This window comes from Spermophilus citellus (assembly GCF_964194105.1).
Source record: "Spermophilus citellus genome assembly, chromosome: 5".
Lineage (NCBI taxonomy): Eukaryota > Metazoa > Chordata > Mammalia > Rodentia > Sciuridae > Spermophilus > Spermophilus citellus.
The window spans coordinates 173,461,500-173,486,847 of NC_138186.1; the positions used below are offsets into that span (position 1 = coordinate 173,461,500).

At 53.8% G+C, this 25,348-nt stretch overlaps 1 protein-coding gene across 2 annotated transcripts in view; it reads left to right on the forward strand.

Annotated features, from left to right (window-relative positions):
- Positions 1–25,348, forward strand: part of SMOC2 (SPARC related modular calcium binding 2) — a 152,044-nt gene that overhangs the window by 41,446 nt on the left and 85,250 nt on the right. For both annotated transcript variants that reach the window (XM_081294544.1, XM_081294545.1), the window contains exons 2-4: positions 6,278–6,449; positions 16,940–17,046; positions 17,966–18,065. In XM_081294544.1, coding sequence (XP_081150670.1) covers positions 6,278–6,449; positions 16,940–17,046; positions 17,966–18,065 — 379 coding nt within the window. The remainder of the gene's footprint in view (positions 1–6,277; positions 6,450–16,939; positions 17,047–17,965; positions 18,066–25,348) is intronic.

Here is a 25,348-nt window from a genome sequence, read left to right on the forward strand (position 1 = left end):
AAGCACAGATGGTGGAGTGTCCTGTGCATTCTCCCACGTCTCCACCCTTGTGGTGTCACCAAGGTGTGGCCCGAGGAAATGGATGGTAGATCCCTCTGGCAGGTCGCTCGATTCTCACTGGGCTCTGAGACAAGCAACTGATTCTTTTTGCAGCTGAACTTGTGATGACAATCCCAAGGCCCAGAGAGCCCATGTGGACACCTCAGGTGGTACAGCCTTGCCTGCGAGAGGGGCAGCCCTGCTCTGCTTCAGTACCGTGGAGGGGTCGTCCACCCGCCTCCTGCACTCCGTAGGAATGTGACTGGAGGTTGAGGAAGGCAGGCTTTCTTCATGCCAAGGATAATCCTTGCATAAAGTCACCATGGTTCACACGGCTCTTATTAGGAAAAATTCAGAATAACAAAGTTCCTACTGAGTCGCAAATTAACCTAGATCAGGAACCGCGAATACCCGACGGCCCCCTTGAACTCTCTCCAAGAAGAACTAGCAAGAAGCAAACAATGTGCGTGTTTTCATCACTGAGATGAACATTGATGTGGAGACAGAGACAGGGAAGGAAATAAGGAAAAGGAGATGTTTGGGGAAGGGAGGAGAAGGCCCTCGGGTGGAGTGGCCATACAGGGCCTGACTCTCACCAGGAGGACAGGCAGGACTGCCGTGCCCAGCTGTGGTCAGGAATCTTCAGGTCTCCCCCTGGAACGGGAGGAGGAAGAAGAATCGGAATGAAGAGCAGGAGAGGGGCCAGGGTACCCACAGCCAGCACGTGTCCTGAAAGCCCTGTAAAACGTCCTGTGTCCCCTACAACAGACAGTAGTAGCAGCACGAGAAGAAAGGCAAAGCAGCCCGGCCTTCGTCTCCCCTCTGGTCTGTGTGCCCAGAGACCGGCTTTCTCTCCAGGTGGACATTCCCCTGTGCTTGGCCCTGAGAGGGCTGCCCTCCAGCCCCCGCCTCATCCCATCCACTGCCTGCAAGTGTCTGGACCCCTGTCCCGTGGCAGGTGTCACCTGCTTTGGCTGACCCCTGGTTTTCTTTCCAAGGCTCCTTGGGAGACCGCCTCTTCCTCGCCTTCTAGCTCCCTGCTCTCTACTTGGCTTTCTCCCTGGGGGTCCTCATGAACAGGAGGGCCACTTAGGGTCACGTGATAGGCCGGGAGTCCCTCTGGAAGGTGCCAGTGCCCAGGCGAGGTGAGCGGGCCTCTGCCTGGAGGCTTCTGGCCTTCCGCGTGTGCCCCCGGCCCCTTTCACCTCCATGGGGGTCTTTACGGAAGAGGCACGGTTGTCACCACAACCCCATGACAGCTGCAGAGGCCAAGTCTCAGGGCCAGGCGAGCGCCCAGGCCCACTCCAGGTCAAGGCCTCCGTGAGCCCTGGGCTGCCTGCAGCCATCACTGTTCCTGGGCCTTGGCTGGGTCCCCAGTTTCTCTGTCCTGTCGTGTTCAGCAGGGTGGTTCTCACCCAGAAGCTTGCTCTTGGCCTTTGAGTTCCTGCAGGTGCCCAGCACATGTAGGGAGGGTGGACGGGGCCTGACCACCTTGCTGGCGATGCCTGCTCCCTCCCTGCCCGCGAAGGTGGCACTGTGGTCCTCAGCCTGTGAAGACGGCGCTCCCTGTGGGACGCCCTGTTCCCATGGCTTCCCTCGCCACCTGACTCCCCTGAAGATGAGACGGATCCAGAGCCGGTGCCCCCGACTTTTGGGTGACACTCCTCCTGGTGAAAGAGTCAGGCCCTGTGTGGCCGCTCCACGTGATGGGGAAAATTCCCAGAAGCCCTTGCTCACCTGTGTGACACCCCTTCCCCCTTCTCCCAGTGGCCTCGAAGGCAGGAGGGAAAGTGGCCCACTCTCAATGTCAGGCCAGGGGGCGGAGCCTCGGAGAAAGGGCAGGATGGCAAGTGCATGAGCTTCCCTGACGCTCCGTCCACTGCTTCAGGACCCATCGGACTTGCTGGCCCAACTCTGGCTTGCTGACGGTGCTGCGTCAGGAGTGGCCACCAGAGTCTGGTTTTAACTGGCCCTTCCGCAGTTGTGCCATTTGTCCCAGTTCACTAAGACTCATCTGTGTCAGTCAGCTCTCGGTTCCTGTGACAAAGTACCTGAGAAGTTCAACTTCAGACGAGGAATGGCTCATTTTGGCTGAGTGTGTGAGAGGTTTCAGGCCACGGTTGCTTGGCCCTGACGCTTTGTGTGTAGGAAAAACGGTGTAGGTGGGTGGCACAGGAGGCTGCTTACCCAACGGCAGCTGGTAAACAGAGAAGGGAAAGGGCCAGGGGTCCAACATGGGCGTGCCCCCAGTGACCACAGCGGCTTCAGGTCCCATGGCCTCCAATAGCATCACCCTGAGGACGGAGCCTCTACCAAATGGCCTCTGGGTGATGCAGGGACCCAACCAGAGCAGGACGAGAACACCGCCCTGGACAAAGGCCAGATTCTGTACTGGCTCGGGTTGGCATCACCTGGGTGTTGAAGTACGAGACTGTGCCGCTCAGGGTGTTCAGATGGAGGAAGGAGCCGCTGCCCCGTCCCTCTTCCTGCTGCTGCTTTTCATTGGCCACCTGAGCTTCCCCTCCCCATGGTGGCTCCAGCTCATGCACAGGTCTGTGGGCCACTGGCCACCATGACCCTGTGTGAGGGAAAAGGTCACTTCTTCCTGATTTCTGTGTGTGGCTTTTCCCACACTGGCCTCCACTGACCTGCCTCCCGAGCTCCTGTGCCTCCTGTCTTCTCTGGCTTCCTGAGATGTCTCTGAGGAAGCAGTATGTCCCCAGCCAGTCCCTCGGCCAGCCTCCCAGGCCCGTGTGCCCCCCTCATATGACACAGCAGTGACTTGTGGACCTGCTCTCTGCAGTCTGGCCTCCAGCTCAGCTGGACAGGGCCTTCATCCTGGAGCCCAGTGACGGCCTCCAGCAGAGCCATCCCTGGGTGACTGCACATAAGCTCCGTTCAAGTGGGTTTGGCTTGTGAGCCAAGGGGATGAAGAGGCTTTGTTCTTGGCTGAGGGTGTGGGGGAGGCAAGGCCTCTGGGGCACGGCAGCCAGGTGACTCAGGACATGCACAGAGCAGCAGTGAGTGGAGAACCTGGTGGCTCACGGGGCCAGTGCGGGCAGCCAGCTGTGTCCCCCGAGCCGCTTCAGCTGGGGGCTCTAGAGACCCTCTCTCGTGTGTTGGAGGTCCCTGTGCTGCCTTTCACTGCAGGAGTTGGGAACCCTTTCTTGAAACCCCAGAAGATCAGGCTTTAGGGTGGAGAGAACTCTTCCAGGAAGGCTGGGGTCTGCCTCCCTCCTCTGGTCTGACCTGGCTGCCTGCCCTATCATTCACGACCCCCCAAATGACCAGGTCTGGGCAGGGCCACCATGCTGTCCTAGAAGTCTGGCTCCTGGGAGTCGCCTCCTCCCCAGGGCAAGTGAGGGGCATGGGCTGTCTGTTCAGGCCTGCTGTCAAGGAGCTGCCTGCTTTGAGAATCTCACAGACACAAACACATCAGCTTTGCTCTGTGTTCCAGGGAACTGTCCCCATGTCTCCTGTAAGTTATCTCATGGCACGGTCCCTGAGCGGGCCTCTACTACCCGTGGCAACAGGAAGTTCAACTGTGTTGCAATGTGGAGAGTGTTTTGACCCGTTTCTTAACGGGCTTGTTTTGTTATAGTCTTTGGTTTGGCTTACATCCAGGCATTGATTAAGAGAGACAAAGCCAGGGTCTTTGATCCCATATTTGACCCATGTTCTTCCAACGCACGGCTGCTGGCGTCCACAGAGGCGGCTGGGCTGGGCCTGTACCTTCCTCACACCTGCTGCCCTCACACCTGTGCAAACAGCCTGCTCTGGGAAAGCAAGAACCGGGAATTCCCTGGAATCCAGGTGGGCTTTCCAAAGTTAAAGTTGCTCAAGGCCCAGTTGATTTCATTGTAAACCTGGCCAAGTGCTTTCCATCCTGAATAACTTTGAAGACCTTCAATGAAGTTCTTTCAACAAACAGTGAATTCTATAGAAGGAGAATATCTTATTTTTTAGTTTTTGTAGTAGGTTCTGTTTATTAAAGAACACAACTTAGTTTTAGTAGTTTATTTTTTCATGCACCCTCTCCCTAGAATTTAATTGATGTTAAGATGGGAAGGGAAAACACGTGCATAGTGTGTGTCATCCTGTTCTGTGAAAGGACACTCCCACTGTTTTAGTGGCATGCCCCACCAGAGCACCCAGCATTGTGCTCCAATTCCAAACGCTTGAATGCTAGACTTTTTCTTAAGACAAAAACAGAGGTGTTCTTTCTCCAAGGAGAGGATGGTAATTACAGTCTCACCTAAGTCCTCAGCATTTCCTCACTTAGCGTTTCAGGAAGTATGAATAGACCACCTCAGAAACCTGGGAATCAATGGGATTTGGGCAATTCCCTCTTCCATCTCGGGCAGGCGCTGTCTCTGGGTGTCTCTGCTCCCAGTCAGGGCACCTGGGCTGGGCTGCTGCTCCCCAGGACCCTCCCTGTTCCTGTTCTCTCGAGGGGTAGAGCAGTGCTACTCTGGGCAGGCAGGGCCTTGGGGACTGGTCTGCGGAGGAGCCCCCCTGCTACTGGAGTGCCCACAGACCTCCTGCCCTGGGGTGAGCGTCCCAAGATGCAGTAACCTAGGCCATCGCCTCCGAGCACCTGCCGGTCACACTACCTGCCCCCAGGGAAGCCGTCCCCGCCAGAAGGCAGTGATCTGTCCCCTGACTACCAGCTGCTTCTGGTTGGAATAAAGCGTGAGTCCTTCTAGCAGATGGTGGTATCTCAGGAAAAGTTAGCGCCTGATGCTTGAAGCTGGACTCTCTGGAAACTAGGTCTCCCCATGGAGGTGAAGGTCCAGCCTGGCCCAGTGTCTCCCCAGTTGCTGGTCCAAGCCTCTACCCCAAACCCAGGAAATGGCCACTGAAGAGATGTCTCCTGAGTTCCATAAGGGGCATGCTCAGGTGCCGTTAGCCACAACACTTGTGCTGCCCTTCTTGCGTGCAGTAGCTCCCCAGTGGGTATCTTGTTTGTCCCGTGGCTCCGATTCCTATGTTAGCATTTGGTAATCTCCCAGAGTGACCCTGGATGCTCAGCCTCCAACAGGAGTCCCACTAGCTTTCCAAGGAGGGAAACTTCGTGAACTGGAGAATTTGCTTTTCCTCTTACTGACAGGGAGCAAGACCAAGGGACTCTGGCGTTTGCTAAATCCTGATTCTGTGTTCCTTTCAGTGTAGATGAGGAGTGTGGGTGGTCACTTTTACCAGAGCTCTCTGCCTCCACTGATAGGGCAGACGGAGCCAAAGTGCCAAAAACCCTGCTTGCACCCATGATGCTCGGGAGGCCCACACACCACCTGGTCACCAGGTGACCACAGCTCTGTGCTCTATTCTGCTTAAGGTTTTCCTTTGAGCATTGCTAACATTCCACAGGCCAGAGACGATACCTGGTGGCCGCTGATGTTGCGTGGCCCAGGCTCGGGACAGTTCCATTTGTCATCTACGGACACCTACCGTGTGGTCCACGAGGCGTCTTTGCGTCTATTATGTTGTCTGGCATGAAGTAGGACCAGACTGGGTGGGAAGGTGAGGGTTGGGTAGGACGTCCAAGGAGACTAGGCAGAGGCCAGCAGGGGCTGCAGCCGAGTCTTCCCTGGGTATCCCGAGGACCCGGGTGGGAGGCGGCCCCCTCAGTCCCCTTTCTCAGCGTGTTGCCCTTCATGCAGCAGGGGAGGGGAGAGCATGCGGGTCCCAAGTCATAGACACGGGAAACACCAGCTCCCTGAGGGGCGCCAGGTCTCATCATCTCAGTGTTCCAAAGGGGAACACTTACGGATTCTGGGAACACAGGCGAAGCTGTGAAGGCCATTTGAAGGAGGAAGGATGACCTTCCAATTCCAAACAGTGCAGGTCCCCAACACATGGGACTTCCAGAAGAACGAGCAGTGCGGTCGGTTCTGAAGGAAGCTGAAAAGTGGGTGTGCCAGTCGGAAGAAAGCCCTGCTGCTCAGACTAGAGCAGAGCACGGGCGAGTCCCCTCGCAGAGCCAAAGCAGGTGCGCAGGCCATTTTGGATCAGATGTCAACTGTGGGCTCAGGGAATTAGAGTAGGGCTGTTGAGACAGACGGTGGCTTCAACATTTAAAGAGGTTCCCGGGACTTTTCTGTGGGTGGTGGGCACTGAGCGGTGGTACCCCTTGGCATTCCATTCCTTGACCTTCTGTGGCCCGAGGTGACCTTCTGTTTCCTGCTGCCTGACAGAGCAGAGCAGTTATATCTGTCTTGCTTTTTTTTTCTCCCCAAAGTTTTTGAGAGTTGATCAAGACAAAGACAGAGACTGCAGCCTGGACTGTGCAGGCTCTGCTCAGAAACCCCTCTGTGCGTCGGATGGGCGGACCTTCTTATCCCGCTGTGAGTTCCAGCGAGCCAAGTGCAGAGACCCTCAGCTGGAAATTGCTTACCGGGGAAACTGCAAAGGTAAGCCCCTGGATGGTCCGTGTATAGACCGTGGAGCTGTTGTTAGAACACGTGCCTGTGTTGCTTACTCTCACATCTGCTAAAAGTTTATATTGAAAGGCTAAAGACTTTCATGTTTATGATTTTTTTTGAGCATGTGAAGGGTGAAGAGTGATTCTGTGAATTTCAAAGTAGAGCCATTTGAAAATTACTTAATGCTTTTCTTCTTAAAGTGTTCTGTGCTGTCATGAAACCAATCTATCCAAGTGTTTTATAGACTTCCCTGATGTCCCTCACCCAAGTTCATTGTTGGGTATTTCACTCTTCCTGGATGCTCTCAGGTGGGTGCTCAATAGCACCTGTGTGGTTCCTGGCAGGTGTTAGTGCTGATTTTACTCCTGTGACATTCACTTTTCTTGACTTGGGATCTCATCTAGATCTAACACTCCTGCCTAGAGCAGCACGTTGAAATGCTGCCCACGTTAATGAAGGGTTTGATGCAGGGAAAGATACTGGTGTTTCAAACACAAACAGAATCGCTGCACAAAGAAATCTGCCTCCTTTTTCTTTTTCTCTGGGAAACAAGACCACACAGGGTGGAGCAGCCTCTGGGTGGTGTTCGGGTCGCTTGGGGATTAGCCCCCGCAGTCCTCCTAGCTGAATAAAGCTCAGCCAGGGGCACAATGTCGGGCCATAGTTGACCAGGTTTGGAAAACACTCGCTCCTCCTTTCATAAAGCAGCACACCAGGCCGATGGATTGGTGCTGCTGTTCCAGATTAAGGCAGATTGTTGCCACCTTCTTTATCCCTGAGAGCCCTCCCTCTGGTCCAGGCTCAGAGCAGTGGCTCCCAACAGAGGGGCAGCCAGCATGCCCTCTGGAGCCTGACCTCGGCACAGTGGCGTACCTTCACTCTGTATGCGTTGGTGTGTCCTGTCCGCAGACACTCGATCTGGAGCCTGGACTTCCTCTTAGCATGTGCATGTGGCTCTGCCCATGACTGATGGTTACACATTATCAAGGGCATTTTCTGTTGTCATGGTTTGTTCAGTTATTCTTTGGGACATGTGGCATTTAAAGGCTACAGAAAGGCTTGATCCATGTGGCTAGGCAGGTAGACCTTCCAGGAAGAGTGCTGGGAAGGTCCTCCTACTCGTGAGGGTGTGTGAGAGAATGATACTCCCAAGACCAGAGTCCATGGTAGGTGCTTTTCCTGAAATGTTAACAGACTCGGGTTTTGTCCTCCTGTGCTAAGACAGCTATGACAATCCAGGCAGAAGCCAATCTGAGGGTCCTATCACCAGGAGCAACAGGTGGGGCTGGGAGAGAAGGTGGAGCCAGGTTGTGGCAGACATGGGTGGATGCAAATCCTGGCTGAGTACCCACACGGACTTGCCCCTATGCACCTACGCTACACCTTCAGCCAGGTGTTGCCAGGCTGCAGATGGACTAGTACCATCAAGGTCAGTCTGAGTTTGCTAAATCAGGATGTGCTTCTGAAGGGAAGAGACCGGCCACTTTCAAATGGGAACTGTAATCTGGATTCACTCATTAACCTCAATATGCTCTTGGGTTTGCAAAGAAAAAAATGTAATAAAGAAAGAATTTTATTTATACTTTTAATCAGCATGCTGCAGGGGAAGGTAGGAGAGGCCCAAGACTGGCCATTCTTGAACACCTGGGGACTGACCACACCTGAGCACCTGGGGACTGTCCATACCTGAGCACCTGGGGACTGGCCATACCTGAACGCCTGGGGCTGCTGGAGGTGGCCAGCCCCTCAGTCCATGGGAGGACTTCAGAGCTCAGTGTGCCCCAGGGAGCCAGGCACGGGGGTCCTCACCTCTCTGAAGCAGGTGACTCTTGTTGACAACCACCTCCTAGTCCTGAGGTAGCTCTAAAGGGTTGGACAGAGCTGGGGGCTGAAGGCAGAGGTCGGCTGGCTTTGCAAACCACCTCTGTACAGAGAAACAGTTCCCGGGCAGGGCATGTTCTTCAAACTGCAGCCCAGATAGACAAAAGCTGCCCCCTGGAGAACGTGTTGAAGGGAAAGAACTATCATTTTTATCGTACAAAGCAAATACTGTTCTCAAATTAAAATTTTAGCTGGGAAAATAGTTTTAAAATGTTGAAATACAGTTAGGAAATACTTTCTTTAGAAAATATCTATAAAAATAAAGATGAACATAATACAAATTAAAGCATTGAAATTATTCTATCCAATTACACATGGCTATCTACAACAAAATAATTGGAAATTTGATTTTAGAAGTTGCAGTCCATGCTCTGACTTCCTTGGTGGTGGTGGGGGAAGTGGGTCATACCATATAAGATAAATGACTTTTGGCAAATGACAAATCACTTTTTCTCCCTAAGCATCCATTCTGACCCACAGAAATGACAGAACATAATTTCTTAAGTGCCATTTACGTGAAGTTCCAGATTCCCTATCAGCATCCTGTCCTCGTGACATTCTTCTTGGTGGGCATTGAGATTTCGGCATTCTGTTTTCCATCTCTTTGGTGGCATCGTGGATGAAGAGCCACGCGTGTGTCTCCTGCACACTGAGGAGGATGCTCTGCGGGCAGCTCAGCTCTCTGGGTCTAACATCATGTTGTTGGCTCAACCTGGGCTCCTTCAGCAGGTTCTGAGAAGGCGCTTGGTAGGAACAAACCCACCAGCTCATCTTCTGCCTAAGGACCAGCCCCTGCAGAGACACAGCGTTGCTCTCCAGCAGGAAACCCCAGGAGTCTTTTTCTCTCCCTCTGTTTGGCCTCTGTGGTCCCTGGGGAGAGGGCCCTCTAAGGATCAGACTTTCATGCAACATCTTAGAGACCGGGAGCTAATTGGCCTCCTCCGAGGAGCTCACCATGGTCTTCAGTGGTACTTTCTGTTGGATCCCAGATGTTCACACCACCCAACCTGTCCCCAGACCGTCTCTGGAGGTGGGGTGCAGGGCCCAAGGTGGCAGGACACTGTGCACGCCTCAGGGGTAGGCACAGGGCCTGTGTGGGTGTGCTGAGGGCTGCTTTGCTATTTAAGGCCCAGTGGCACCTGCGTTTCTGGGGCTGTCAACACTGGACCTCCAGAACCTTGACCCACCTGGCTTCCCACAGCTGATGGGTACAGAAAGACTGCTTATTTCTCCGTTGACAGAGATTAAGGCCGCCTGTTTATTTAGAAAGAGAATGTTCATTTAAGGAGTGTTTTCCAAACCCCAGGACACACGCCCACCAATAATGGGCTTCACTCCACCTTCTGCTTCTCCAACCGCAGACCCCTTCCCTCTGAGAGAGCTCACACCCTTACTGAGGAGGACTGTGGTCCTGCATGTTTGTCCTTGGGTTTAGGTGCTTCCCCTCAGGAGCAATGTGGCCCTGGGTGTGGAAATCAGCAGAGTGAGGTGCTTCCATCCACACAGGGCACTCTCCTGCCCCCCTCGTGTTTGAGTCCTGTGTGCCCAACCTGTGATGAAGACTCAAGTGTGATTCTGTGCCGTGGCTGCCCTCCCCTTCACCCTGTGCTGCAGAAGGTGTCGATTTAAGGGTGCACGTGAAGACCAGAGACCGCCCTTTAGAGACACTCCTGGAAGCCTTGGCTCGTGAGAACGGGTGCTGAGGGCGTGGTGGGGCCTCGCCTCCTGTCAGAATGGCTGGGTGTGTTCCCCTTTGCCACGTTCCTGGGAGAACCCCAGGCAGACGTCCTGCTGAAGGCTGTGTGGAGGCCGTCAGGGCAGCTGGTGCTGGCTGTGGCCTCTCAGGATGGGAGTCTGAGGGCCTCTGATAGAGGCCAGAATCTTCCTCAAGAGGAAGGGTGGACTCTAGCTCCCCAGGGCCTGGTTTCCTGGGTGGTGCCTCTGGCCCTTGGTTTGCAGCACCCTGAAGGGTGGAGTCACTCTTTCTGTCGGGGGATTTTCGACGTGGGTGTCCCTCGCAGCCTGGTGTTGGCTTCCTGGCACCTGTCCCTGGCCTGCCTTCCTGGATAGCCGCTTCTGTTGCCATTTTCATTCACTTCATGAAGAAATTCAATGCTATAAACTTGTGACCCCAAACGGTGATGGAAATGGACAAGCAAATCAGAGGTACCCCCCAGCAGGCTCATCGGCAAAAGGGATGTGATGAGGACAGCGCCCAGGCAGCTGCAGATCCCCAGACCTGCTTCCTAGGTGCGGCAGCCACCTGGTAGCCAGGCAGGACTTGCTTAAAGAGAGGGCCAGCTGCGCATCACACCCGAAAGACAGCCAGCTCCATGCTGGGGCTGCCCTGGACAGGGCATGGTGTCAGGGTGGGTCCCTTGTGGGGCCTCGGTCTCAGGGTGCAGGACCTTAGTGTGGGGGGATTCCTTCCCTCAGGCTGCTCTGCACTGCCCAGCCCTTCCCACAAGCTCTTGGAGGCCAGCACTGATGGACCTGCACTGCCCGGCTGTGGGAGGGTGACCCTGAGCCCTGGGCCTCGAGGCCAGGCAGGGTCTTGGCTCCATCCTCTCAGAGCTTAGACGCTGCACATTGTACAAGACCAGTTGAGCCTCCCTCCCTGGAGGTGGAGCAGGGGCAGCTTCCTGTCCCCCGGCCTCCCTGAGGCAGCAGGAGTAGCGCCCCGCCTTTGACGGAGCTGTTGCTGCTGCCCCCAGAAAGCCCGAAGCTGCTGCTGACGTCAGTATTTTGAGGGCACTTTCACATTTTTGGTGGGTGACAGTTCTGCAGACTTGTCTCTTTTAGATGTCCTAGTTTGGAAGCAACAATTAAAATACTTGAGTCCCCATTTGATGTGATGGGGTTAGTGTTTCTGCGTCTCATATCATGGTCTAACCAGCGACCCGGACTAGAGTTGCAGTGGGTTACAGGATGGATTTTTCTCACATTTTCATAGAAATTTGTGGAACTTGTTTCTTCAGAACTCAGCAAACACATTCATATTTTTCTTTTGATCTGAGACCAGTGGAACTTTCTTCTTAATGAAATTTCTGGCATTGAATTAAAAAGGCAAAAAAGAAAAAAAACAAAAACCAGGGTGGGGGTCGTGTGCCAGGAGGCCTCGGGACTGTGCTGAGACTTCTGGAAACTGCCTAGCAACAGACGCCCACAGAGTGGCTTCCTGGGAGCGTCCCAGGCCCGAGCTCAGGGAATGGGGCGTGTGGAGGGCCTCCAGGTCCTTCCTGCTGCTCACCACTGTCCTCGCTGTCGCCTCCCACCTCAGCCTGGGCCCTGAGCACCCAGTGCCTGCGGCACTGATGCTGGGCACGGGAGGCCAGGACAGGCCCCTCCCCGTTGGGGAAGGAGTGGACGTTGTCTGGTCACCCTTAAGATGAGGTTGTGAGCTCCTGCCTTTTGCCTGTGTGGACGCCAGAGTGACACCTGCGAGTCTGCACTGTCACATGATCTTGTCACCACAGGGAGAAGTTTGGCTGCAGGGCCCAGAGCCAGGTGGTCTTCCTCGACCACAGCACTGCCTCCCTGAGCTGGGCTGGGTGCGTGGGTCTGACCTGTCTCTGCCTCCGAAACCAGGAGCCAGAGCCTGCAAATCCTCAGGATCCCTCCTGTCTGAAGACTCCCTTGTCCTGCAGGTGTCTCCATCAAGCCTCAAGCCAGACATCAGAGGGACAGGTCAGGAGCTGAAGTAGGGCACGCTGTGTCACCAAGGGCACTGCAGTGTCTCCTGAGGGCTGTGCGCCAGGCATGGCCCTAGAGCTCTCTCCAGAGAGACTGGCATGTGGTGTGTGCATGTGAGCAGCATTCATGTGAGTGCTTGTGAGTGTGCATGTGTGTGAGTGTGTGAGTGTGCCTGTGTGAGTGCTGGTGTGAATGAGTGTATGTAAGTGTGAGTGTATTCGAATATGAGTGAATGTGTGTATGTGAGTGTGCAAATGTGAATGTGAGTACGTGTGAATGCTGGTGTGAGTGTGTGTGAGTGTGCTTTGTGTGAGTGTGTGTCTATGTGTGAATGTGTGTGTGTACTGGTGTGAGAGTAGCCCTATGTGTGAGTGTGAGCACATGTGTGTACATGTACTGGCATGGCTGTGCCTCAGTGTGCATGTAAGTGTGAGAGCAAAAGTGAGTGTGAGCGTGTTTGGGTGGCGGACATGTTGGGAGTGAGTGGGTGCGGTGTGCGGGTGTACAGGGGTCCTGGCGTGATCGCTGCCCTCGCCGGCCCTGGTGCCAGGAGAGCGGCTGGGAATTGTGCTGTGTAGCCCTGGGAGAGCAGCCGCAGGGGTCCTGCCTCGGGCGATGGTGGCGGGAAGCACAGGGTCCTTCCTCTGGGCCCTCCCCTGCTCTCTTCGGGGGCTGTGGCCTCAGGGCAGCATGACCTCAGCTCTTATGGCCAGTGGTGACAGCTGCACTTCCTGTGGGGCCTTGTGATGCTCACACACTGACCTGTTTTGGGGTGTTGAGAGCACTGTCATCCTCGTGGGGACACGTGGCAGCCACAGCTCCTTGCAGAGACAGCACCTGTCTGAAACCTCACACATGGGGAAGCGGCTTCCACTTTTCCTCTGTCGTTGGGCACCCCCAGTTAGGCTCTGGGGGGTTTGTTGTATTTTGTTCTGCCTCTGTGAATGTAAATGAGGATTGAGCCCCTGTCCCCGGCTTGGGGTCCCGTGTTCTTTGTTGTCACAGAGCTGTACCAGGGCTGGCTGCTGTTGGGAGACACTGCCTGGTGCATTCGCTGGCCCTGGTGGAGGCCCTGCCTGGCACCCTGCTGACTGCTCTCCCAGTCTGGTCTTCAAAACCACACGCAGGTACAACGCTACAACTCTGGAACTCGGCGTCTGCCTTCTCTTGGTGCAGTGAAGAGAGGCCTCCGCTCCGAGGCGGTCCTGTCTGTGGCCACCACAGGGGAGTGCAGGGTGCATTACCAGCTGCCCTCGCTCGTTCCACCCGTGTGCGATGCCAGCCCAGTCTGTGCCAAGCTCAGCCTGGGCCATGGAAAACAGGACTGCTCTTGACCCCAGGAGTCCCTGTGGCCACCCCCTAGCTGTGAGCACGCAGTGGTGTACAGTCAAGCTTGTCCATGCCCAGAGGAGCCTTGCTTCCCTGTCACGTGATGGACAACAAAACTTTCACCTGTTCACCGAAGGTTCTGCCTGCTCTGAGGCCAGGGGCACTGCCATGGTGCTGCCCTGCATCTCAGAGGGCCGGGGGGGAGAGGGAGGGAGACCCGGCCTGAGCCTGCGGCGGTGGCCAGGAGCCCGAGGCAGCTCCTAGGCCTGGGGCTGTCTCCAGGCCTGTCTAGCCTTGGCCAGCTTCCTCGGCCATCCTTGACTAATCCTTTTAATTGCTGCTCTCCAAAGTCCCTCTGCAGGGAACATTCGGCACAGCCATCTCTTCCGATTACTGCTTAATCTTGTTTTGAGTGATTTTAGCAAAGAAGGAAATTATTTGCTTCCTGCTTGAAAGAAAGCCATCATCAGAATGAGTACCATGAAGCACCACTCATTTCCCCCACAGCGGACAGCACGCTGTGCTTTCCACGGCCAATGTGCGCTCACTGGGAACTGTCCCGCCACCTCCTTGCCATTCACTCCCCTCTGCAACTGAGGGAAAAGCAGCCATCAGCAGAATCAACTGCTCGTATTGGTGTTAAAAAAAATGTCCACCTACAGGCTACTACAATCCTGTCGGTGACGTCTGCTGAGCAATGAGGGACTCTCGGCTTATGAAGTCCTAGCTGTTTCTGGAAATGGCAAAATGTTTCTAAAAACATGTGACCAACTTTGAATCACAGAGTTTTTGTTTGGTCTACTTGAAGCAGAATGGACAGTGGCACCCGCGAGTCTGCTGCTAGGCACACGCCCCAAGACTTGAAGGCAGGAATTAAATAAAGAGAAACGTGTCTGGATGTTCGTTGCAGTGCCATCCACAACAGCCAAACAGTGGACACACCTGTGTCCATAGACAGATGATCAACAAAGCATGGCCTGTCCATGCAAGGGGACATTTCTGAGTTCTGAAAAGCAGTGAACATCTGGTCCCCTGTAGCGCGGACAAATGTTGAAAATGTTGTGATATGTGAAGGAACAGATGCAAAGTCCACATATTGTATGATCCAGAACAATAAGTCCACAGAGAGAGTGTATTAGCTGCTCTGGGCTTGGGCAGGGCTGGAGGGACTGCCTCAGGTGCACACTTTACTTTCAGGGTGACACGGATGTCCTGTTGCTAGGCAACATGCTCACTGCAGTGATACTCTGTTTGCACTACACAGAGAATGTGCCAAGTGCCACGGAAATGTACCCCTTAAATGGCCAAGGTGGCAAATTTATGTCACATGTAGTTAGTTGGACCATGATAAAAAATAATTTTGCATGTATTTTGAGGATTTAATAATCAAATAGTTAGAAATAGTGTCCAGAGTAAAATCTCAATGACCTATAATTTAATCACAAGAAGTACAAAGAGTAAAAACCTAATGACATAAGTGTACGGCCTGTGAGTGAGCACCAGGGGATGTCCACCTTCAGTTCCACTCTCTGCAGAGTGACTGCAAAACTGGCAGCTTGGACAAGAGGGGTGGGGTGTGTCTTGGTATCTTTGGTTTGAGGAGTACAGGATGCACACAGCAGTACCAAGTGACATTTAGGAGCAAGAGGGAGCCATGACTTTTCCATAGCTGTGCCCCTTGTGGTTGGGCATATCTGTAGCCAGGTCTGTATGGCTGCTGCTCATGCTCACCAGGAGTGAGGACTGTGCCCGAGCAGACCTCCAGGATGAGGGTGACTGATGGGTGGCCTGAGCGGCGTGGGGAGCTTGCTTTCCGTCACTTCACGAGGTGACTGCAGACTTACTTGGAGGCACTATAACGCAGACCCTGTGATTTCATGCTGCTATTGTCACTGTCTGCGGTGACTGATGGTCCACAGTATTGTAGATGCAATCTTAGAATTTAATATCTAATAATCTCCAGGGCTACAGGTGTGAGAACTATCTAACCAGTGGCAAATATGAAACTTAGAGGCCTCAAGTTGTGTGGAAAAGTGACATTTTCTTGACATACTCCAAGAGAGTTCAAATATTTGGAAATGGGTCCCCTGCTAGAGACCTGTGAGCCAGAGCCCAGGTTGCTTTTCCTCTTAGACAGCCACAGGCTCACTGAACAAGGAGGCAAGCCCAGCACTGCTGTGAGTTTTTCCTCAGCCAACAGACTGCATTAGAACCTCGTGTTGCAGAGAGATGACCACCAGGCCAGAATGCAGGACAGATGGGAAGCAGAGGCTGGGTGGAGCGGAGGTCTTTGGACAGGCAGGCTGTAGCTCTGGGTGCAGCCCCAGTGGTACAGAGAGCCCAAGATAAGAGATGCAGAGACCTGGTAGAACTCAGAGCTGCCACAGACCTGCAGGACGCCCACTGGTGTGCCGGTGGCACTGTGTCCTGGCCAGTGTCTATTCACCAGTGTCAAGGGGAGGAGCCTGTGAAGGTGGGGAGTGGAGACTGCATGAAAAGGCGTTGTTCAGACACCTGGCTGCTTTTGTCTCAGCCCCAAACAGTTGCCAACACGGGGAAGCCATTCCTCCCAGGGCTGAACGCCAAAGGAGCTGTGTCCAGCTGTAGGCGCAGGAAGCCAGGCACGTGCTTGCTTGTGGTAGTGGCCCTGGGTGTGGAGCCTGGTGCTGAACAGCATGCCGTTGTCCTCACAGTTTCCTGACAGCTCCCTGGGCTCCCTCACCTCCCAGGGTGCAGAGAGGTCAGCGTAGCTGCTTGGAGGCCAGGCCTTCCATCTGCCTGCTGGCATCTGAACTCCTCGCCAGGGTTGTGGTCCCTGGGATGGAACCATTCTGAGGGCAAGCTGTGGGGAGAAGTAGCTGGTCTGGAGTGCATGCATCTTGCTGCTGACCTGCCCATCTTCGCAGTCTCTGCAGTTCTCTACAGGGGAGTAGCACCTGCTGCTGCCCCTGGAGCCTGGAGGTTTCCTGAGTCCCTCCTGTCCCTGGGTATTCCAGCCTCAACAGCACCCGCAGCACCATGCCTTCCGCTGTCAAGTGCACTAGCACACTGCTGGGTTTGGGGCAGAGCCTGGCCCTTTCCTGCTGGGTTTTTAGGATTCCTGTGTGAAGATGCAAGAGACAGAAACTTCCTGTGCACCTGGGACCCTGGGGACCTGGGAAGAATGGGCTGTGGCTCTTCTGCAAGGTGCTTTCAGCTTGGGCAGGCCCAGTACTCCACCTGCATCAAAGTCCCTGTTCCCAGGAGGTGTCCATCCTCCACTACTGCCCAAGGGCCCAGGTGGGTCTTCTTGGGCCTGAGGAGAACCTGACTGTGACTGGGGACATCTTCAGGAAGCAAGGTCCACTTGCTGCCCACAGATGTGCTCAGGAAGCTGATTGAGCCTCAGTGTCCCTCTCATCCAGTGTGGAGAACGACCCTCTTCTCACTGCATGGCCTTTGCCGGGCGGCAGGACTGTGAGGCGCGAGCCTCCCTCTCACCAGGAAGCCCCTCCAACCCCGTGCGTGTCTGCGTCTCGCAGCTCCCTGCCATCTGCCCTCCTGCCGGTGCTAACCCTGTCTGTCCTTCCCTGCAGACGTCTCCAGGTGTGTGGCCGAAAGGAAGTACACCCAGGAGCAAGCCCGGAAGGAGTTCCAGCAGGTGTTCATCCCCGAGTGCAACGATGACGGCACCTACAGTCAGGTGACCACCCTGCTGGGGACGTGCCACCCGGGCGATGAGGGCGGAGGGCGCCGGGAGGGCGGGCAGCTGGCGGAGGAAGCTGCAGGGGTGCCCCGGAGGCCTCCCAGTCGCACCGCAGAAGTTTCTCCCCAAGGAGCCTTGTGTGCGCAGAGGGGGGCTGAACATGTCTGTGCCCCATCGGGCAGTGTCCAGCTCTGCTGCCCACGTCCACCCGTTGTTGCTGAGAACCTGGCGTGGGCAGAGCCTCGGCCAGACTCTTAGACCATGGGAACAGCCGGGTTGTTCAGGTTCGGTTTCAGGTGACAGGGCGCATGCGCAGGGAAGCGCAGGGAAGCGCAGGGAGCATGCGCAGCATCAGGGCCAGGAGGGAGCTCCAAGACAGACCAGCTGGCCACCTGTGACTAGAAGCTGACCAAGCCAGGCTTACCTGTGGTCATGTCCTTAGCCAAGGGACGGTTGAGAGGCCAGGTCACCTTCAGGTGACAGCGTGGGATCCCTGTGTCTTACACAGTCGTTTGACCACTGAGAGATGGGCATGGAGAGTGAGGGTGCCTCTGCTGGTCTGAGCAGGGCCTGAGCCTGGTCCTGGAGGCCACGGAGGCTCCCTGGAGGAGCACCCTCCCGCAGCGCTCCACGGCCGACAGTCTCCCGACTGCCCAGGCATCAGTTTCCCCATTGCAGGGTGAGGGTTGTGCTGCGTCTGGACAGTAAAGGGCAGTTAGGTCCTTCACAACAAAGGTGCCCAGCACCCTCGTCCCTCTAAGGTCTGCCAACCCTGCCACCCACCAGGGAGTCACTTTAAGTGGCACTGGCTATCCCAGGCCTCTGAAGTGACTCCACTAACGTGGAGCTGGCCTCTCAAGCTGCAAGCTCTGCTCCTGTGTCCAAGGATTGCTCACCACCTGTCCTTTGTCTGCAGGTCCAGTGCCACAGCTACACGGGGTACTGTTGGTGCGTCACGCCCAATGGAAGGCCTATCAGCGGCACCGCTGTTGCCCACAAGACGCCCAGGTGCCCGGGTAGGTCTGATCCAACCTCCAGCTCTTGGAAGTCAGTTGCTTCTTCTCCTGGCTGTCTTCTTTACGCTTGCTTGTAATTCAAGAGGAAAGCCAGTTTGGTGGAACCCTGAATGATAGTGAGAAGGGCTCAGGCTACTCGACAGCGTGTTGGAGGGAAGAAAAGCGGAGGTGCTTGTACACACACTCAGGGCGGAGGAGAAAGCTCCCAGGAAGGCCTCCCTGGCCTGAGCCATGGGAGGGACCGGGACTGGGAAATCTCAATAACCAGAGATTTTAGTCACCAGAGGAAATGACCCAGTGCTTACTTTGGCCAAGAAGGTGAAAACTTCTGGTCTTGTATACATAGGTTTTCAGAGAGAAAGTGGCTCATTCTTCATCGGTGAATTTCCAGAGGGTTTATTTGTGTTATTTTATTACTCATAAAAGGGCTTGATGTAAGAAAATTGGCAGGATAATAATCTGTGAAATGCTTTCTTTTCCATTAATATTTTACCAAAAAGGTTACAAATGATTCAGATCATTTTTACTTGAAAATGGTCTATAGCCCAAGTTTGGTTAATTTGCTGGGGAAATCTATAAGTTTCCATGAAAAAAAATCTCATATCTAGCCCTCAAAATTCTTACATTCTACATATGAAAATAGGTAGAACTATCATCATATGATCAAATAAAGTATCAAACATTTCCCCCAACTTTTCATGTAAAACATTGAAACAGTTGCACTTAGAGTTCACTTTTAGACTTCTTTTCTAGTTAAGGACAGGCACTTTCTAGCTGGGAGTTCTGTTCATGCTCAGGGACTTAGGAAGAGTCCCAGCCCCCAGAGTGCAGGCTGGAGCTCACGATGGCATGGCTTCATGGGAATGATGCAGCTGCATATCCAGCAGCGTGAACCTCAGGACCTCACGTGGCAGGTCCCATGTGACAGGTCCTGTGTGGCTTGTGATGTGGAATTGAGTTACAGGTATTTCCCAAAGCTGCTTTGTTACCAAAGGCCTCAAAAGAGCTGGACCAAGTTTGAGTGAGCTCACATTGACATCTAGTCATTCTTTCACGGACTCCTGGAGGAAGCCAGGAGAGGAACAGAAGAGGCTGTGCTGGGGTGGCCTCTGTGAGCCTTTCCGGATCCATGCCTCCCCCTGCATCAGCTTTCTGGGTGGAGCCTTCCCTCCTGAAGGGGAAGCCGAGGAGTGTCTGTGGCTGAGGTGGCAATGAGGTTGTCTGAAAAATCAAGTAGTGCATGGAAGAACTTTCCCAGAAAACCGTGTGCAAAGTTGGCTGAATGGCGTACAATGTGCCGCAGTGCCGGCCCGCAGCCTGCTGGCTCTCATTTCTCAGCCAGCTGTCACTAGCACTCGGCTGCAGCAAGTTCTGATCCCATTGATGGTTTGATCTGAGAAGTGGATTGGGAAAGAGAGTGTTCTGTGTTTTTGCTCTAAAGGCCTGGTATTTACTGTGTGGAAGTGCTACCGGTAGGAAGCAAAGACAGTAAAAGTGCGATCCACAGGGCACTCTCCTGGAACTCAAGCTCCTGAAAGGCAGTCGCACCTTTTCAGGTGCCTGGTGTGGCTCTGTGGCTGCTGCCCCTGTGAGGTGTGACTCCTGGTTGGGATGAGTAACCTGTTCCCCAACTCCAGAGAGCAGCAGAAAATCCCTCTATCCCCCGAGAGCTCCAGGCTTTTATTCTGCCAACTTGGGTGGGAGGGCAGGTACAGCACCAGCTCCTTTGGGAGCTTCATGGAGTTGGGGGACTCTCTCCCTCTCTTTTCTCAAAGATTTGAAGTCTAACTGCAGGAGACAGGAACAAAGCCTACCACAAAAGGACTTTTTCTCCAAGGGAGGATTCCTACAGCTAACCTATTTTCTACTATCGGGAAATCGCTTCAGGTTTTTGATCTCATCTCTGTTCTGTAACCCTGCACCCTGGCCAAGAGCTTATTCCTGGCCCAAGAACAAAGTGCTTTACAATATTAAAGCTGAATCGACATGCAGGAATTTTTAATATCATAGTATCCAAAGACTCTTCATATAGAGCTTCGTCTGGGTTATGTCTTTGAAGTGGTCTACGGGCTCTCGTTATGGGAGAGGGGTAGAACAGCATAGCTGGTGCCCACCATGGGTGCCACCCCACCCTGTTCTCTCACCAAGGGCCAGGCACAGATGCTGGCTGGAGGTCTTGTCCAGCCTGCCACAGCTGCTTGGGATGTGAGTGGTCCCTTCTCACAGCTGAGGAAAGAAAGCCATTATTTGTCCCTGACAAGATTCATAACATCAAACTTTGTAACTTAGTTTAAGTATGGAAGCACTGGCACTGCCCACTCCCCCAGGGCGGAGGAGGTCCGTGGTCTTACCCACTGCCCACCTCCACTCAGGCAGAGCCTGATTGCTCGTCCCACCATGTCTGCTTTGGTGTCAGGAAGACCAAGCTGTTGATGGCGGAGGATCCCGGCTGGGACTGAGTAATTTCAATATGTCGTTGATGCTGACTTAACTCTGATCCCTACATTTTCCTACTTTGCCCAAGGTACTGGCCACTGTCTGATGCACAGAAGGCCATGTCTGCAGCAGAGTTCCCAGTGACTGCTGAGCAGTCCTGCTAACGAGCAGCTGGTTGGGGTCCTATTTCTCACTAATGTGTCTCTGGTACTAAGCGGAGGACCCCACCTAGCCGAGGACATTGAAGAAACATCCAGAACAATTAATCCACAAATGTTGAAGTCAGCAAGAAGCTGCAGTTGGTTTCTGACCTCTCTCAAGTATATCTTTATAAAAATTACTAAAATGGAAAATTGTAACTACTTTGATTAAAAACTTGCTTTTCAAAAAAATCATCTCCTCAGCCAGGCGCAGTGGCCACAGCTGTAATCCCAGAAGCTCAGAAGGCTGAGGCAGGAGGATCGAGGGGCCCTAAGCAACTTAGGAAGACCCTGTCTCAAAGTAAAAAATAAATGATAATATTAATAATAATTTTTAAAAGGATTGGGGAAGTGGCTCAGTGGTTAAGTACCCCTGGTTCAATCCCTGGTACCAAAACCATCAAACAACCAAATAAACAATGAAACAGAAAAACAAAACAAAATCATCCTTCAAAATGGCCTTTTCTCTGGGTCTAACAGTTCTCTTCCTTAAAATGTTAGTTATTAAAATTTTAATATATATTAATAAAGAAAAGCACGAACAAATAACTCCAACAAGAAGTAGAAAATGCACTGAAAACTCAGCGCTTTGCAGCCTGTAAATCTGGATTTTACCTGTGGTTTGCAATCCTGAGAGGTGCTTCTGTAGGAAAGTGTACATCCCTCGCTCCTCTCACGTGTTCTCAGAGGTCGGGGACGTGCCCATTTTGTCCTCCATGAGGTGGCTGTGATCTGGAGCAGCCACAGAGGGTGGGCCCACTCTGCAGTGGAAGTTGTGGGTAGTTTTGAAGGTGTTTAATTCATATGAATTTCTTAAGACACTGGGTAGATGTAAGGCAGCGAGCAAAGTGTGGTGGCCGCCCTGCACAGGGGCTCTGCAGCCTGGGGGTCAGAGGACCCTGTTCCACCTGTGGAGAGATCTGGTCTCCTTGCACGTCCCGGGCCCTGTGTCTGAGCAGCCTCTGGGCTCATCTGATCCTCCTCCGAGCGGGCCTCTGTCCTCTGTCCTGGTCTTCACATCTCACTTGTGGTCTTCCCACTGACAGAAAATATTTTTCCATTCAGGAAAAATATCTCTTTTCTTTTGGGAAGGAGTACTTTTCCATGTCTAATGGTCGCATTTTTGATTGTCTGCCTTCTGACTGTACTTCATAGGATGTGTGATTTGGTGTCTGATTTGTGATTTGAATGTCACGTGGATCCAACAGAGTACTCCATGAATCATCCCTAATGACACCAGTCCACAGATGGCTTCAGCCTCCGCTTCCTAGTATTTAATAACACTTTCTAAGAGATAGAGGGCTTTTTAGAAGTGAAGAGTCCCTGCCAGTGTAGCTCATCTGAAGAAACAGGGCTGTGTTTTATTCAGCTCTGCATTGCTGTGGCCAAAAGACTCGAGGAGAATGGCGGGAGGAGGCGCCGTCTCTGTTGGCTCTTGGTTTCAGAGGTTCAGTCCATGGCCTGCAGACGGGGCAGCTCTGGGCTCTGGAGGAGGCAGAGCTCTGCACACCAGGGACAAAGCATAGACCCCGAGGGACGCCCCCGGGGACCCTCCTCCAGCCACACCCCTCCTGCCATCATCACCTCCCAGTTAATCCATGAAGTGGACTGAAGCATGGATTGGGTGAGGCTCTCCTAGCCTGATCATTTCACCTCTGAGCATTCTTGGCTTGCTTCACAAGTGAGCTTCTGGGGACTCCTCACATCTAAACCACTACAGCCTCCGTCTCTCTGGAGGTTTTATGCAAAGGAAAACAAGCATAGGCGGTTTTTAAATTGATTTTTTATTTATATATGACAGCAGAATGCATTACAATTCTTATTGCACATATAGAGTATAATTTTTCATATCTCTGGTTGTATACATAGTATATTCACACCAATTCGTGTCTCATACCTGTACTTTGGATGATAATGATCATCACGTTCCACCACCATTAATTACCCCATGCCCCTTCCCTTCCCCCTCCCAACTCTCTGCCCTATCTAGAATTCATATTCCTCCCATGCTCCCTCTCCCTACCCCCCTATGAGTCAGCCTCCTTATCTCAGAGAACACATTCGGCATTTGTTTTTTGGGATTGGCTAACTTCACTTAGCATTATCTTCTTCAATGCCATCCATTTACCTGCAAATGCCATGATTTTATTCTCTTTTATTGCTGAGTAAAATTCCATTGTGTATAGATGCCACATTTTTTTATCCATTCATCCACTGAAGGGCATCCAGGTTGGCTCCTCAGTTTAGCTGTTGTGAATTGTGCTGCTATAAACATGATGTGGCTGTGTCCCTGTAGTGTGCTGTTTTCAGTCCTCTGGGTATAGACTGAGGAGAGGGACAGCTGGTCAGATACTAATGCTGCTGCTGCTGCTTTTTTTTTTTTTTAACAAGCGTCTTTTGTTTTCTTTCCTGTGTGTAACTACAGAGTTAGGTGTGGGGGGACTTTTGAGGACCCTAAATTGTGTGACCCTCTTACAGGCTGACTGCTGCACTGAGGCTTCTGACTTAAAGAATGTGAAGCTTTTACTCTTAAACCCAGTGTGTGTGAGACAGGCGGGGAAGCAGGGGCCGTCTCCTAACGGCTCCCGACTTGTGTAAGGGGAAATTCATGGGAAATTCCTCCTTTCATGACTTTAGAGAAGGAAGTCCTTGGATTGGGGACGATCAGGGGCCTCACCTGTGGGTAGTGGGTGCAGAACATTCCTTCTGCCCTGTGCACTACTAGCCAGGAGTCCAGGCTACTTCACACCAGAATCACTAGGGGAAGGGAGACCCCTGGAGCGAAGGCCAGCCCTGTGAAGCCCAGGCCCCGCAGCTCTCCACATCCACCATGGCCCCAGAGGCTCACTGGGAGACTGGCTGGACTGGGTTTGGCTTCTGCATCTGCAGAAATGGCAAATCGCTGCCGGAGTCCAAGCTGGGTGCACGATGAGAAGGAGCTGCCCCTGCGTGGGGGAGGCCCCTGTAACAGACAGAAGACACGAGGACAGAACTGGGTCACTGGTTGTTGCATGGTGACGAGCACCCGCTAGACCTGGCTCCAGCAGGGAGGTCAGTGTGCCTTAAGACCCCTGCTTGACAAGCCCCGACAGTGGCCTGGCCCTGACACAGAGGTTTTGCCTCCTGACAAGTCTCCACGTGGTGCCGTCCATGGGCCCAGCCCCTCCTGCAGATGGCATGAGTGAGGCCAGGGCCCCACATAGCTGCCCAGGCCACAGTGTGTCCACCCAGGTGAGCAGTAGGGATGGCCACCTGCATGCTATGAGAGGCCTGCTGTTGGCAAGGACCTGGGACTGCCTGTCTCTCTTCCAGCTGACCACCTGCTGGGAACCAGGTGGCCACACCAGCCCCTTGCCACCTGACTGATTTGCTCCACCCTGTTTGGTATCTCATGGCAACTGGGTCAGTCAGAAGTCACCGTGGGCTGCAGGACCCTGCTGCCTTGTGGCCTGAGCATCCACATAGGCCTGGGTGAAGCTGACCTGCTGTGTGACCTGGTTGTCCCTAGAGCAGGCAACGTGGACACTTCTAATCCCTGTGCCTTGAAGATCATGAATGTTCAGGAAATGTAAATAAACCACTCTCTGCCAAGCCCTCTGGGGCTCAGAGTGGAGTGGCAGACTGTGCTCAGGATGCTGAACCCAGGAGCACAGCATCTTCCTCTGTGGGGCACTGACTGCTGGCCAGGGCAGGCTTAGGATTGGGATCTGGTACAACTTCCCTGAGTTTGGGAACAGGGAGGTGGCACCTTCTGGGTCTGCATGTGTGCAGTCTGCCCTGACCCTGGGGGGCTCCTGCCCCATGGAGGAGATGTCGAGGACAGAAGTGGGGAGGAGTGGCAGGTGCGTGGCCTCCCTCCCGGGCCTGGCTCTGACCCCTGCAGAGGCCGCTGGCGAGCCCAGAGGCTTGGGCCACGGAGCTTGTCAAGTGCTGCCGGTTGTCGTGTGAGCCTTCTGTCCTTTGCTGCCCCGTCCAGGAGGCAAGTGTCTGCTTAGGTCTTTGCAGGTACTGACCGAGCTTCTCTGAGAACCCGGGCTGCTGTCCTGGCGTTGTCCTGGCTCTGTCCCACGGAACTGTGTGGGTCTTGAAGAGCTCTGGTCCAGCGCCCTGGGGGACCCAGCCAGGCACAGGGGTCCTGCCTGCCCACTGTCACAGGCCAAGAGTACATCCTCGTCATGTCTCAGGTGACACAGTGACACTCAGGTGAACTCAGAAACCTCCCCTTTGTCTCAGGCCCACGTGGCTGGGATGTCTGTCCCTGTGAAGTCTGTGCTTCCCAGCCTGGTCAGGGCTGGGGAGTCTGTGTGAACCACGGACCTTTCCTATCACCCCTTATGTCCATTTCAACACTGGAAACTGTCCAGGCTTCCTCTCCTTCCTCCCCTGGCATGGATCCCTAAGTCGGGGCTCTTGTGACTCTGCCCAGTGCTGTGCTGGGCAGTTCTGTCCTCTGTGTTTCTTGCACAGTCCTCTCGGGCTCTCCTGTGCACCCCTGGAGGTCCATACCTGGGAGCCGGCCAGCTGGCTAAAGTCCAGCAGTGCATCCAGGGCCAGGGGACAGGCCTGAGGGCCAGGCTCTTCATGGGCCCGCACTGGTTTCTGCTCTGGGCTGTGGTCCTGTTGGGAGCTGTGTCTGCGGTGTCAGCA